The sequence below is a fragment of the Amblyraja radiata genome, chromosome 7, assembly GCF_010909765.2.
Source record: "Amblyraja radiata isolate CabotCenter1 chromosome 7, sAmbRad1.1.pri, whole genome shotgun sequence".
Taxonomy (NCBI): Eukaryota; Metazoa; Chordata; class Chondrichthyes; order Rajiformes; family Rajidae; genus Amblyraja; species Amblyraja radiata.
Genome location: NC_045962.1, coordinates 36,774,242 through 36,791,043, shown reverse-complemented (window position 1 = coordinate 36,791,043; position 16,802 = coordinate 36,774,242). Strand labels below are relative to the sequence as shown.

At 37.9% G+C, this 16,802-nt stretch overlaps 1 protein-coding gene across 1 annotated transcript in view; it reads right to left on the bottom strand.

Moving 5' to 3' along the window:
- Positions 1–16,802, bottom strand: part of LOC116974881 (glutamate carboxypeptidase 2-like) — a 43,369-nt gene that overhangs the window by 16,743 nt on the left and 9,824 nt on the right. Inside the window, exons 4-8 of the mRNA XM_033023492.1 lie at positions 14,303–14,376; positions 13,512–13,703; positions 13,400–13,425; positions 6,284–6,371; positions 2,899–2,994 (exon numbers count right to left, since the gene is read on the bottom strand). Coding sequence (XP_032879383.1) covers positions 2,899–2,994; positions 6,284–6,371; positions 13,400–13,425; positions 13,512–13,703; positions 14,303–14,376 — 476 coding nt within the window. The remainder of the gene's footprint in view (positions 1–2,898; positions 2,995–6,283; positions 6,372–13,399; positions 13,426–13,511; positions 13,704–14,302; positions 14,377–16,802) is intronic.

Below are 16,802 nucleotides of genomic sequence, written 5' to 3'. Positions count from 1 at the left end.
CTGTTTGGAGATGCAATAATCTGTATTCATTAAATTCAGAGTAACATAGCCATTTATTGTAACCAGGAAACCACCATCATGTGATGATGGCTCTTTGGCTAAAAGTGGTATGTCGTGGGTTACAGTTAGGAACAGTGGTGCAAAGTCATTTTAGAAATAATTTACTGAACCAAATGACTACTCCCTGAGAGACCTTCTCAATTAATGCACACCTTTGTTCAGTGGGGGCAAACAGGCATGACTCTTAACCAGAGTCTAGAGGAAGTGAAATGAATGCACCAGCATTTTGCTGGCTGCGTGATATGAGAGCATCAATACATTTTCAAGGTTGTAATCAACAAAGTAAGAATCACAGTTGAGATTGGCCTAGCACATCTCACATGGCATCTGGTGTTGATCACCTTGGTTCCAAGGCAAAGGAATGGTGGCTGGATCTGGTGAAACAGTGAGCGTAGGATTGAAGTTCCCCAAAGCACAATTAATCTCTATTAACATTAATTGATTCTCTGCACTAAGACTGCATCCATCTTCCCCTGTAGTAGCCCTACTCCCATCCTTACCAACCTTGAAGCCCAGGTATATGACCTGATGTTGCGTGATGCCACATTTACCTCACTTGAACTATTAAAAAATGCTATGTCTAGTATATTTGTTCTAATATCTTCAAGAGCGTAGTCTGCCCTTGTTGCAATCACATTACATAGGAGTCAAGATTCTCCTTTAATATTTGCTCCATCATTTGAAAAACCGTTGGGGCTGATTTCTTCTCATTTTACAACTTTCTGTAGGCATATAGCTCCTTGTGTGTGTGTTCATTATGAGATGATACTCTCTTGTTGGACTACTGTTAACTTGGGCACAGTGTGAGACAAGGCCAGTTTGGTCACAGCCAGTTCCATATAGTGATCCTGTGATATTGACAGTGAAAATAGCTCATAATTAATAATTTTATTTAGAGTGACATTATAATTATTGCATAACCACACATTGTTTGTCCAACTTCAACACTACCACAAGTCTAGTTACTTCTTCCCGGAGTCAGACGTCAACCAATGACTCACTTTCAGCTTCCACAGCTTTTTCTCCACTATGGGAATAAGGCAGTTGCTGGCCTTGGCGTCTTCAGGATAGAGATATGGGCTCTGTCCTCAATGATGCTGTATATGACCATTATCAAATTGACATTACACATCCACATCGTCAAGTCGGAATATTCATAAGCAATATCAATCCTGCATTGCAGACTTCTATATATAATTCAGTTCAATCATTGATGACTTTATCTGTTTTCCATCATGCTGAACCAAGCACTTGATTTTCCCAATATTTCTGAGAATTTTTACTGCATGATGATACTAATGGTGTTTTGCTGAATTCCTGCCAATATATATATCCCACACTATCACTGTGTGATATGCAGCTGTGTTCATGGTCAATCTCAGTTTGACACCATGCACTGTAATGGTGATTTAAAAATAGTTCCAGATTCTCACTCATCTGCCAGCCTTTGCAGTATTGTTGTTCTCATGCACATCTCGAGTCAAGTTTATTGTCACCTGCACGGGTGCAGTACAAAACCTTGCTTGCAGTAGCAACACAACCATCACAGCAGTATAAATGTGCAAAAATATAAATCTCACACAAATTACACATAGATTACACATATGTTCTGCAAGACAGTAGAAAAAAAGACTGCAGAAAAAACATTAGTGTAAAACACAATTTAAATATTAACTAGATATTAACTTAAATATTAAAGCAAGAGTGATCCATAGTGTTCAGTTGTCGATGAGGAATTAGGGTTGTGCGGATAGGTTCAAGACCTGACAGTTGCAGGAAAGTACCTTTCCTGAACTTAGTTATGTGACTTCAAGCCTGATGGTTTCAGTGAGAAGGTGGAGAGGCCATATGGTGAGGATCCTTGATGATAGATACCACCTTCTTGAGACAATCAATCATGTTGATGCTATCGATGGTGTGGATTCTTATTTTGAAGAAGGGTCTCGACCCGAAACTCCACCCATTCTTTCTCTCGAGAAATGTTGCCTGTCCCACTGAGTTACTCCAGCATTTTGTGTCTATCTTTGATTGAAACCAGCATCTGCAGTTCTTTCCTACTTACTTTCTACAGTATCTCTGAGGAAGTTTGTTGGTGTAATTGGTGAAACGTTGAATCTCTTTAAACTTCTTGGAAAGGATCGATGCTGGTGCCTCTTCTACATGATTATATTTATGTACTGTGAAATGTTAACACCTAGGAATTTTAAGTTACTAACTCCTCCGCCTATATTAGGCATCAATTCTTAATGCCAGCACAATAAATCAATTTACTGTGAAGTATTATGTAACTTAACTCAGAAGTATTAGGGAAACAAATCCATTTATCACAATAGTCCAAACTCAACTGTCAGATGAAATAAAAACAACGGTGAAAATAGATAGTGCTTTAAGTAATGGCAACCGCAATGAATTTCATCCCACACCAATACTCATATGGCATAGTTACTGTTTGGTATAGTCGCATTGGTGTAGTTTGATCTAGGTGCTGCTTAATTATTTTCATTTTATCTCAACATTACATTCATAATCCCATCTCTTGGAACAATGCCATGGGAACTTAGGGACCAAACACCACTTTTAGATAGTCTCTTGCACATGTCACTTTACATTCCTGATGTTTAAATTGCCCTCAGAATGCGTTTTCATTGCACTTCTTTTGAGATTGTTACTAACATTATGAAATACAACACCCTGAGATTTGAGTTCCTCAATGCAACAGTGACAAATGTAGTTACAATACAATACAATTAGGAGAGGGCAATTAGGATGTCAGTCAATCGTATGAAACATCTGGGACTTTGCAGTCCACCCCTTTATTTACCATGCACAATGACTCACTGTGAGGAGTAATTGTCCTTGAAGCCAGGTCCAATGTTGTAAGAAACATTCATGTGTCCTTTCCATTCACTGGGAGCTGGAGTTCCTCCCAGATGTCTATTGAAGAGAGTGAGCAATGAAATTAAATAAAAATAGCGGTTACACAACTGTTTTATAACTTAAAACAAATCCATTGCCATGAATCACTACTAGCAGTTTTTGCAAATATTCTGCTGCCTGCTAAGAGACGACATGGAAACCGATTCCACCCTTTCTAGTATTTCCTCTTTATTGACGGTTACCTCTTTCAATATCCTCCACATACTGTGTCTTTGACAAAGTCCTTTCCCTAGATAAACAGGATCTCATTTAGGATCTCCATCCGTGATCCTGAATAGTTTACACCTCTCTCTTCATTTTTTTACTGTCAATATGTCTTTGGAAGAACTTTAGAATCCCTTATGTCAGCCATCAACATTCTCATTTTATCCTTTTGCTCCTGATGTTGCCTTTCCTTCCCCACTGTAATTTAACACATACTCTCTAATTCTGCTGCTTCCTCCACTGTATATGGGAGCTTAGGAATTCTGGGTTTTGAGTTCCATTTCCTCTTAAAGGGATCAATGTATCTGATCTATAGCTAAATTATCTCATCTTTAAAAAACCTGCCAATTAGTCCATATTCTCTCTGGCAATTTTGACAATGCTAGTGTGAGCGATGTCAAAATATATTCTCCATTAACACGGCAAATTAAATCTGTCCAATTACTATCCAATGTGACACGTACCAATGCTCAGATTTGGTTTCAACAGGACCATTCGATTTGGTGTAAGCGTAGATGGGTTGGTTATTAAGTTTGCAGATCGCACCAAAATTGATGGAGCTGCAGATATTGAGGAAGGATGTCAAAGAATAGATCATTTACAGATATGGACAGCGGAATGGCAGAGGGAGCCATCTCTGGTATTGATATACAGGGCAATCTTGGGGTCCATGTCTGTGGCCCCATGAACGAGGCAACACAAATTGCTTTGGTGGTAAAGAAGGCATATGGTATGTTAGTAAGTCAAGGCATTGAGTGTAACAGTCAGGAAGTTATGTTGCAGTTTTACAATACTTTGGCAAGGCTGCAATTGGAATATTATGCGCGGAGGTGATCGTCACATTATAAGAAGGATATGGCTGTTTTGGAGAAGGTGCATTAGTTGTTTACCAGAATGTTACCTGGATTAGAGGGTACTAGCTACAAGGGGAGGTAGGACAAACTTGAAATATTTTCTCTGGTGCATTGGAGGTTGAGGGGACAACCTGAAAAAATATACAAAATTATGAGAGGCATGGGCAAGGTAACCATCAGAACCTTTTTCTCGGGGTTAAATGGCAAATACTAGCAGGTATAGCTTTAAGAGGGAGAAAAAAATAAAGGTTTTTAAACACTGAGAATGGTGAGTACCTGGAACACAATGCCATGGGTGGTGGAGGAAGAAAATATGATAGTGGTGTTTCAGATTTTAGCTGGCCCGTGGATACACAGGGAATGGTGGGATATGGACAACATGCATGCAGAGGCATTATGTTCAGCACTGACATTTTGGGCCAAAGGACCTAATCCTGTTTAAACAAGGAATTGCAGTTGCTGGTATACACAATAGGACACAGAATACTGGAGTAACTCAGTGAGTCAGGCAGCATCTCTGGAGAACATGGATAGGTGACGTTTCAGGTTGGGACCCTTCTTGATCCTGTGCTGCACAGTTCTATGTTTTTGAACAATATTGTAGTCTGGGTCAAACTATGGATAGAGCAGTATTTTAAAAGCAAGATAAAAGCAAATACTCTAAGCATCAAGGTAGCATTTGATCGGGTGCAGAACAAGGAACACTCGTTCTATTCAGCTCCAGGAGATTTTTGCAGGAGTCTTTTTGGGGGCAAAACCCTGGGTACAACCATCTTCAGCTGTTTCATCAGCAACATTTCATTCAAAAGATCAGAAATAGCGATGTTTACTGACGATTGCACCGTCTTCAATTCTATACAGTTTGCAATGGCTCAGATGAGCAATGAAGCTAATTATATTCAGCAAAGCTAAGAGTGCATTTTTTTTTAAAATCAGCTGAAAAATAGCAAATGACGTTTGATTCTCTCAAGCTCAAGGCATCCAGGGACAATCTAACTATCCATTGTTGACATTCAAGGGCATTATCGTGAACGAAATCCAAACCATCAATATCCTGGGCAGTCACAACTGAGAAGAGACACTTGAGCCTCTGAAAGACCAACCACTTTAATACTGTGGCTGAAAAACCACCACAGATGTTAAATATTCTGCAGTGATCCTCTTCTCAAAGTTTGTCCACCATCTTCCTGACACAAGACAGGAGAGATGGAATACACTGTTGTTGGTTCAACGTGTGCAGCTCCAATAACACTCAAGCAGCTTGAAATCATCCAGAACAAGACTGCACATCTAATTAGTATGCCATCCACACAAATCCTGCCAACTGTACCATCTAGCAGAACAATGTCAGCAGCACTTTCATCAAGCAGGTTATTACTGTCCAAGGCAACAACTTTCTCAAGAGTAACTGAGGTCAGTCACTAAATGCTGGTTTTGCCAGTGTTACATCCCATAAATGAATCTTAAAGCATCTACGGGTAGTCAAGGCCGTTTTCACCAATCATTTTTCATCAATGTTTTACAGAGGCCACAATTACATTCTCAAGGCAATTTCTTAATTTGATAAAATATAGGAAAAACTCTCATTTAGCAAGTATGACCTGGTTAAATCTTTCAAATTTGCAGGAATTCCTCTTGTGTCTGGAAAACAAACATCTACATTTCTAGTACCAAGTACCAAGTACCACAATTATTAAAACGTGAATAGACTGTGCTTTTGGAACATGCTTTAAGACAATTTGTTTTTTATTGACACAATAGTCATAAGTGCAATGAGAAATTGCTTGTAGAATTCAGAAACACACCTTACATGTAGTTTTTCAAATAATACATGCATTACTTGCTTTTGATGTAATCAAATTCGGTACAACAAAAATGTCTGCTGGCATTGTTATATCACTAATTAACCTATTAATCTGGAGGCCCCATAGCAGAAGTGTCCACGTCGTGGGGCTAGAAACTGGAAATTTCCTGAGCTAATTCTGCTACCACCATCATTTATTGCAACAAGTGATGGCTCCCACTGATTGTCGCTGGAAGCTTGTGTCCTTTTCAGGATGGACGATGACAGTGATGTCAACATTTGAAAGATAGAAGATGGACACGAAAGAAGAAGATTAACCTGGAAATACTACTAATCCGTGATGGCGAATTGAAATCCTACATTTGTAGTGTAGAACATCTGACCCAGTTTTGTAATAACTTTGGACAACTTTCAAACAACTTACCGCAGCAACTGTTCCGCATCTTGATAGCCGATTGGGTGAACAGGAATTTCGGGAAGGCCAATAGCTACATTCAATCTGAATGCATATTCTGAAGATAAGAAAAAATATACACTGTTAAAAATATATATTCCTTTCAAAAACATCTGATCTATTTTAAGCTACTTTTTGGCAATTTGTTATTGACCTTGGTAATAATCTTACATGATTACTAAATGTCCGCTTTCAATTAAAGTCCTCAAAAATAACACATTTCAGATCCATCATACAAGTAACATCGGCACCAAGTTTCGTTAGTATACAAGTCAATGATTATTCAAAAGAAGATTGTGTTTATTTTTGAAAGGGCTTTAATTTAAACAAAAAAACACCAAGCTGACAGGATTTTCTATTAATTTCTTTACATTCATGCACTGATTTACATTCAAGAGTAATGGTGCTTTCTCACGGTGCGACCTGAAGCAAGACTAACAAGAGTTTAACATCGTGGGAACCTTCTGCGATAGCTGTACGGCATTCGTGGACCACCGAGGACCTCTGTGGCGCTAACGGCAGGTAGTCGTGTAACTTTGTAAGGTCGGGAGAAAATTCAAACATCTTTGAATTTCTCCAAGAGTGACTTGAGCAGCGTTGCAACATTGTATGAACGCAGATGCCAGTGCGATATCCGTGCGATATCCGTAATGACTCTTGCGGGTACCGTGGGAACTAAACCCGGAAGCTTGACAGAAGGGACATAAGGTGAGTAAAAAAGGTGGTCTCAATATCGCCAATGGACCATGTGTCCATCGAGGACGTCCTACCTAATTGTCATTGTTTGAGAATCTTTTTCACAGTAAAAAGACTTGCAGAGATGCCTCTCAGAAAAGCGCAAAGAAAGGGGTCAAAGAAAGTCAGAAAGTTTTTAGCCATGCAGGTAAATGAGGAGGAGACTCAGCAAGAGAGACAGGTGGAGAGGCAAGAGGAGATGCCAGAGATACCACTGCCTGTGGGCTCCTTGGAGCAGGGAGAGGGTGATCAAGGTGGATTTGAGATTGTCTCCCCAATTGAGTATCTATAAGAATATATTAGTTTATGTACAGGAGAACAATTTAATGTTATCCATGATTTAAAAACATACAAAGCTACAGATGTAAAAGTGCTGTTTTTGCAGGGAACAGACAGACTTTTATAAGATAAATTATAGGAAACTGCAAAAACAGCACTTTTACATCTGTAGCTTTGTATGTTTTTAAATCATGGATAACATTAAATTGTTCTCCTGTACATAAACTAATATATTCTTATAGATACTCACTACTGGGGAGGCAATCTCAAATCCACCTTGATCACCCTCTCCCTGCTCCAAGGAGCCCACAGGCAGTGGTATCTCTGGCATCTCCTCTTGCCTCTCCACCTGTCTCTCTTGCTGAGTTTCCTCCTCATTTACCTGCATGGCTAAAAACTTTCTGACTTTCTTTGACCCCTTTCTTTGCGCTTTTCTGAGAGGCATCTCTGCAAGTCTTTTTACTGTGATAAAGATTCTCAAACAATGACAATTAGGTAGGACGTCCTCGATGGACACATGGTCCATTGGCGATATTGAGACCACCTTTTTTACTCACCTTATGTCCCTTCTGTCAAGCTTCCAGGTTTAGTTCCCACGGTACCCGCAAGAGTCATTACGGATATCGCACGGATATCGCACTGGCATCTGCGTTCATACAATGTTGCAACGCTGCTCAAGTCACTCTTGGAGAAATTCAAAAATGTTTGAATTTTCTCCCGACCTTACAAAGTTACACGACTACCTTCCGTTAGCGCCACGGAGGTCCTCGGTGGTCCACGAATGCCGTACTGCTATCGCAGAAGGTTCCCACGATGTTAAACTCTTGTTAAGTCCTGCCTCAGGTCGCACCGTGAGAAAGCCCTTTAAGGCAAAAATAAGATTAGACAATCAATTGATCTTTGGATAATGTGAATTAATCAATATAGTGTTTGTACAGGAACGTGGCATTGAATTAAAAAAACTTCAGCCATCATCATACTCAAGGGCAGAGAAAAGCATGGAGGGCTGAATGGCTTAGTCCCACTTCTATGTATTTGCATACATATGTTATCACCTCATTACAGCATGTATATATTCTGAATCACATCTTAGAATATTTTGTTGTGCATTGATCATGATACAAATTCAATGCTCCCTTACAGAGATTTATGAACCTATTACAATTCAATTGCTATGTTTTCTTCTTCTACCACCATGTATATATATGCTTACATTTTATCATCTTACATCAATGGCCACAGTTACAGATCTACCTGCAACTGGAAATTATTTATTCTTATCTATTCAACCAAGCTTCCTTATAAATTTGATTTAAATTATTAACAACTTCTCTGTTCTGACGAGAACACCAATTTAATGTTCGAAAATTATGTTTGGACTTGCTTTATGGAATATTCAATTCCCGAGCACTCAACAATGGAAGAAGAATTGGGTATCTACTATAAGGTCTACGGGATCAGTGGAGACTTGAAAACAGAAATAACCAGCAGTAAGAATGCTGTACCTAACCATCAATCAACAGACAACCATACTGCAGCCTGTGTGGGCTAATATTCTTGCAACATCTGAGTCGCATGCTGCAGACACACTCAAAACATTCAAAATTCTTTCTCTCATCCTCCGTTCTTCTCAGTCCTTTCCAGTCTTGGGGGAAAAATATGACAACCTAGCATTTCCCAGCAAAACTAAAGCTATTCTTCCAAATCTTGCTTCTCTTGGTCTCTCTTTCCTAAAGACATTCTCAGTGTAGGTGATTCTCCCTGAACTTCACAGGAGCTCGTGATAACGAAAGGCCAGCTGGTGGGTGGAGAAAATAAGAAATAACCCAATGCTGGGCGGTACAATGGAGCAGCGGTAGAGTTGCTGCCTTGCAGCACCAGCGGCCCGGATTCCATCCTGACTATGGTTGATGTCTATACAGAGTTTGTATATTCTCTCTGTGACCACTTGGATTTTTGCCAGGTGCTCTGGTTTCCTCCCACACTCTGAGGATGTACAGGTTTGTAGTTTAATTGGTTTCGGTAGAACTGTAAAATTGTCCCTAGTGTGTAAGATAGTGTTACTGTATGAGGTGATCGCTGGTCGACATGGACTCGGTGGGCGAAAGGCCTGTTTCCGCGCTGTATCTATAAAGTAAAATCTCAAGTTATCTCAAACAGGATAAAGAAATTGCAAAAACAAACAAATTGCAGGAGAAACTCAGCATGTCTTTGGAGGCAAATGAATCATTCTTAAATTAACGTTAATTGTCTGGATTGGAAAAAAAATCACATTTCCATTTGTGCTGAATCCTTAACCTTCATGTTGATGGAAACAGTTTTATTATAATTACTTTCTGGAATTCAACTATATACAAATCTATTTTTAAATGGTATGTGAGGCTAATAGTTATTTAGTTAATATTTTGATTTTTAATTAGTTGAGATGATCATCATCATTGGGTCACCAAATAAAGCCTTTTATTTCCAATGGGGTTTTTTCACCCTACAGTGGTTCATGTGGCCCAGATCAGCTTCTTAAAGGTGTGAAGGGTGAAAGGACACTGGATGCTGGCCTTGCCAGTGCTCACCATATACAGAGAATCAAATACAAATGGTAAAATCTTCCCAAATTATGAATCTGTACTGATAATTGGAACTAAAATAGTATTAGAGAGAAGATAGATGGGATGTTTTGGTTACTCAAACTGATAGAAACAAATATTTTAGGCATAAGGAACTGGAGATGCAAGTTTACAAAAAAATGACACAAAGAACTGGAGCAACTCAATTACAAAACAGGAACATTTTGAGTTTGGTGACAAACCACATAAGCTTTTAGCTCGCCAATTGAAAAAACAAGAAAAGGAAAATACTATAACCAAAATTAAATCAGAGAAAGGTGAATTACTAATACTACCTAAAGATATTAATAATAGATTTGCCCAATTTTACCAAAATTTATATACATCTAAAATTAAAATAGAAGATAGTAAAATAATTTTTTTTCTAGATAACTGTAATCTTCCAATACTGGACCTTTTGGAACAAGAGGAACTAGGAGCTCAAATTACAATCAAAGAAATAGGTGAAACAATAAAATCGCTGAAAAATGGTAAGACCAGATGGTTTTAATAATGAATTTTATAAAAAATTTCAGGAGATAATAACCCCTTATTTATTTAATTTATACTCCCATGCTTTTAAAGAAAACAAACTACCTGAAACACTAACAGAATCAACTATTACGCTTATTCCAAAAAAAGATAAAGATTTAGAAGATCCGGGCTCGTACAGAGCTATATCACTTTTAAATACAGATCAGAAAATTTTAGCAAAGATTTTAGCAAGAAGATTAAGCAAATATATTAGTAAATTGATAAATCCTGATCAAACGGGGTTTATACCTAAAAGATACTCATTTAATAATCTGAGACGCCTGTTTAATATAATGTACTCGCATAAAGTAGAGGAAGAAGATATATCAATTATTTCTTTGGATGCAGAGAAAGCATTTGATCAGGTAGAGTGGCAATACTTATATAAAGTACTACAAAAATTTAATATGGGAGAGAATTTTATAACATGGGTAAAATTATTATATGATAAACCAATGGCAAGAATTTTAACTAATAACATGTTATCTCAAAAATTTCAACTATCAAGGGGTAATAGGCAGGGATGTGCACTATCACCCCTGCTATTTGCCGTTATGATAGAACCCCTGGCTGAAAGTATAAGAATTCATCCGAATATTCAGGGCTATAATACCAGGGACTCAAAGAATAAAATCTCATTATATGCAGACGATATACTTTTATATATTACAAAGTCACAAACGAGCATACCAAATTTATTAAACTTAATAGAGGAATTTGGGTCTTTTTCTGGATATAGAATAAACTGGAATAAAAGTGAAATCATGACATTAAAACCTCAAGAACCTACACACTTACTGAAGTTCCCCTTTAAAATCGCAACAGAAAATTTTAAATATTTGGGTATTCAGATTACTAGAAAATATAAAGCATTATTCAACGCTAATTTCATACCTTTATTAAATAAACTTAATACGTTGATTAAATTTTGGAAAACACTTCCCTTATCATTATTAGGTAGAATAAATGCAATAAAAATGATCTTCCTACCACAATTACTATACCTATTTCAATCTATACCGGTATATATACCAAAATATATATTTTTTAAATTAGAATCTAATATTACTAATTATATTTTTTGGACTATAGATCACATAGAATCACAAAAAAACACTTATGTAAACCAAAAGAGGTCGGGGGACTTTCACTTCCGAATTTTATGTATTATTACTGGGCAGTGCATATTAAGAATATGATTTATTGGTTGGATAGTTCTACCCAACAGACAGAATGGATAAAAATGGAGAAGGAGGATTGCCATCCTTGTAATATAGGAACGATCCTCTTCTCCCCAAAAAAACTGAATAACACAATATATAAGAAGAACCCAATTATATATGGTACAATAAGAATTTGGAAACAAATAAAATTATCTTTAAAATTAAGAAATCTATCACTGTTAATGCCAATAGCGAATAACCCTTTATTTAAACCATCTCTTATTGATAAGACATATAACCAATGGGAACGTCTCGGAATTAGAAGGATCGGGGATATGTACGAAATGGGAAACCTACTATCATTCCAACAACTACAATTAAAATTTAAATTGAAAAACAACCAATATTTTAAATAGCTTCAGATTTGCGATTTCGTGAAAAAATATATACAAGGATATCAAAAAGTAACTCCTGACTTATTGGAAGAAGCAATGAATATTGAAGTTGACTCACAAAAATTAATATCATATTTATATAATAGTATTCTAAATATAGACCTACCATCGACAGAGGTACTTAGAGAAGAGTGGGAACGGGAACTAATGATAAAAATTACGAAGGTTAAATGGGAAAAATACCTGATATATATTCACCAATGTTCAATAAATGTAAGACATAATTTAATTCAATTTAAAATTGTACATAGATTATATTATTCAAAAACAAGATTGAACAAATTTTATCCAAATATATCCGCCACTTGTGATAAATGTCTAGCCCAAAAGGCAACTATAACACACTCCTTAGTTTCCTGCATAAAACTTTATAGATTTTGGAATGATATTTTTGAAATATTTACAAAATTATTCAAGACAAGAATGGAACCTAATACTGAAACGATTATATTTGGTGTAATGGAAGATGGGAATAAATTGAACACATCTCAAAATCTATTCCTTAACTATGGTTTAATAATAGCAAAAAAATTAATTCTTAAATTTTGGAAGGGTACATCAATACCAACGCTTAAAATGTGGATTGCAAGTATGTTGGACACCGCTCATCTTGAGGAAATGCGATTCCTCCTAATGGATAAATCAGACCAATTCATAACGAGTTGGTCTCCATTCGTCGTTTTTTTGGAATCATATGGTGCAACACAATTGTAAAAAATAACTGTTTCAGGACTGGACGAGGGTTGGTCAAGATTATAAATAATGATCTCCTTTTCTTTTTTATTTTATTTTATTTTCTCTATTTTCTCTCTCAACTTTCTTCATTTACTCGTTTTCTTTTTTCACACACTATATATTTCACATCTTTCTATCCTTTACTATCTAACTTCTTTTTCTTATTCTAATCTTTTTTCAATGTAACAAAAAAAAAAAAGAAGTTGTACATAAAATGTATTATGAAAATATATATTAGGCACTTTGGTGCCATATGACTGTACTTACTTCTAATAAAATAAAATATTTTTAAAAAAAGAACTGGAGCAACTCAGCTGGTCAGACAGAATCTCTGGAGGAAGAACAATGTTCTTATTCTTTTAAGCCTTCAGTTTCAGCTGTACTCCAGATCTGCAGATCAGATACTTGAGCAAGTCCCTGCCCCCTCCCAAAGAAAGCAGTTAACTTCAATGTGGTATGAAATACAACAGCTGCATACCTGTAGCATAAATATATATAATGGTATTGTTGAAATTAATTAGTGACTCAACTGAAATGGGATAAATACACCTCTGAATGCATTAAAACATCTCTACGTCTTACGATCACAACTTCTAATATGTGAAGATCTGGTTATTAAAGAGCACAAACATTACTATAAACATGCTATTCCTTAAGCTTCTACTTCACCCACTTTTCCTCCTCAAAAAATAACCTTATTTTCATTTGATAATTGGTATTGTGCAAAACCAAAGCTGGGGCCATATTAGGAACAATTTGTATCTTGTTTCCTCTGAAGATTTTCCCATATCTGGCAATTACAATTTTTCCAGTGCAGTTAAGACCCATTTCCCTCTCCAGCCAGGTGAAGTCCTCATAACATCCATAATTAACATAGACCGTCCCCCTGTGCATAAATAAAACGGCAGATTACTTGATAGCATGATGAAAAAATGCATTTCTTTGTATTATGGAGAGAATTTCGAGCCTGCACCGCCATTCAATATGATCATGGCTGATCATCCAATTCAGTATCCCATACCTGCCTTCTCTCCATACCCCCTGATCCCTTTAACCACAAGGGCCACATCTAACGCCCTCATAAATATAGCCAATGAACTGGCCTCAACTACCTTCTGTGGCAGAGAATTCCACAGATTCACCACTCTCTGTGTGAAAAATGTTTTTCTCATCTCGGTCCAAAAATACTTTCCCCTTAATCCTTAAACTGTGACCCCTTGTTCTGGACTTCCCCAACATTGGGAACAATCTTCCTGCATCTAGCCTGTCCAACCCCTTAAGAATTTTGTAAGCTTCTATAAGATCCCCCCTCAATCTTCTAAATTCTAGCGTGTACAAGCCGAGTCTATCCAGTCAAATTATGAAGCAAATACCATATTGCCAATATTTTATTTAATTTGCAAATGAGTTTGCAGAATTACATTTCATTAGAATGAGAGATGAAAAAACTGGAAAGACTTGGTAAGATACATTGCAAGTGATCACCTTGATAAGATGTTTATACAATACTCAGTTAACTGTGACATCAATTCATTGCTGGGACCAGGAGCTGGTTTGTTCTTACACAGAACATACAGTTTATTACGTATGTAATAATTCTGAGAAATAATTTACTCAGAGGACCGTGTTTGTTTGAAACTCTCCTCCGCAGTGTTGTGAATGCTCAGTTCAGGAAATACAAGGGGCTGAAATCAATAGATCTTTGGAAACTAGGATATTCAAATGATTGAGCATGGCTTGATGCAAAGATCAGCCAATTTCTTAGCAAACAGAAGATTTAGCTGGTATCATGTGACTTTTTCCTGCTTCTATTTATTACATCCTTATCTTCTTTACCATCAGCTATGAGTATGAGTAGCAATTGTTCAGATTGAACGTCAGTGCTAGAAATTTACATTGTTATAATGCATCTAAAAATGTCCATACCGCCCATTTTCAAGCTCAACGGAGATAATCAATGGGGTGGAGGCACACAGATTTTTAGGTTTAGTTCATAGTTACAGGGCTGAAACAAGCCCTTCGGCCCACCGAGTCTGCCGACCAACGATCCCCACACTATCCTACACACACTACGAACAATTTTACATTTATTCCCCAAGCCAATTAACCTACAAACCTGTAGGTCTTTAGAGTGTGGGAAGAAACTGAAGATCTCGGAGAAAAACCACACGATCACGGGAAGAATGTACAAACTCCGTATAGACAGCACCCGTAGTTGGGAATGACCCCGGATCTCTGGCGATGTAAGGCAGTAACTTTACTGCTGTGCCACCCGACTGAATGTCAATTTCAATTCAGGAGTTATATGGTAACAACCAGTTAATACGAACAAAAACTGGTGTTCAAACCAGGACAAGGATAACTGCATGAATAAACACCATTGACCGCAAAGCAAACTATCTCTCAATGCAATAGTAAAAGGCAGTTGTTTCGGGTGTCTGGATTCTCAATAAAGGTGTATGAATATGCAGAGGCATTCTTGTCACTTGATATGTGCTTCCATTACAAAAATGTAATTCTATGAAGCCACATACCAACACCCAAAATGTTGAAATAAACAATGTAATTGAAACTATTGAAACTAATTAATCACATGATATTATCTAAGTGCTTAAAGAGTTTAAAATCTCAATGTGCTTTGAATTCAAGGAGATTCTGTCTCAAGGAGAATGTCTGTTGGTTGAGCTGAATAATCACCATTGCAGCTTCGGTCTCCGACACGTGCAGATTGTTGAGGGAGCTGAAGTGATCCAAGAGGCCAGAGAGGACTATGGAAAAGCAGCAAGAATTTAATCAATGGGTGAGGTGAGAGCAGAGGCAGGATAGGGCCGTCACCAAGGATGTGAAGAGAAACAGGAAATTAAGAAAACACCCTGGAGGATTCTTCACTGACTTGCACAGTAGCAGTAGGCTAGGGAGGAACTGACCCATTAGCACCAACAGTCATTTTGGAAGAATCTCCTTGAATTCAAAGCACATTAAGATTTTAAACTCTTTAATCTCTTAGATAATACAGGGCTCTCACAACTTTTTTTCCCTGTTGCCAGCCGGGCAACCTCAGCAGCTTTTTAGGTTGCCAAATGACAGTTTTGGTGGTCATTTAAGACGGCTTACATGACGCGTGCGATAATGTGCTCGGACGAAGTGTGTAGTTACCAGTCGGAATTATGGTCAATGAAGCATTCACATATTATTTCTGCTTCAAATAATGTCGCAAACTAAACATATTCACCAATCAAGACATGATATATACCACAATGACATGCAGCAAAATTATAATACAGTATCTCAACTCTTTTTACACGTTGCAATTAATGCAATTTCTATTATCTCTTTCCACTTCCAAACAAAAATCTGGTTGGATTATTCAGCGTATGATCAACCTCGGTGAGCTCAAGTGCAGGCTTGGCAATCGCTTCGCACAACACCTACACTCAGTTCGCAATAACCAACCTGATCTCCCGGTGGCTCAGCACTTCAACTCCCCCTCCCGTTCCGAATCCGCCCTTTCTGTCCTGGGCTTCCTCCATGGCCAGAGTGAGGCCCACCACAAATTAGCACCTCATATTTTGCTTGGGTAGTTCACACCCCAGTAGTATGAACATTGGCTTCTCCAATTTCAGGTAGTCCTTCCTTTCTCCCTCCTTCCCAGCTCTCCCACAGCCTACTGTATCCGCCTCTTCCTTTCTTTTTCCCACCCCCCACCCCTCCCGACATCAGTCTGAAGAAGGGTCTCGACCCGAAACGTCGCCTATTCCTTCGCTCCATAGATGCTGCCTCAACCGCTGATTTTCTCCAGCTTTGTCTACCAACGGGATCCCACCTCTGGTCACATCTTTCCATCTCCTCCCCTGTCTGCTTTCTGCAGAGACCGCTCCCTCCGTAACTCCCTGGTCAATTCGTCCCTTCCCACCCAAACCACCCCCTCTCCCGGCACTTTCCCTTGCAACTGCAGGAAATGCTTAACTTGTCACTTTACCCCCCC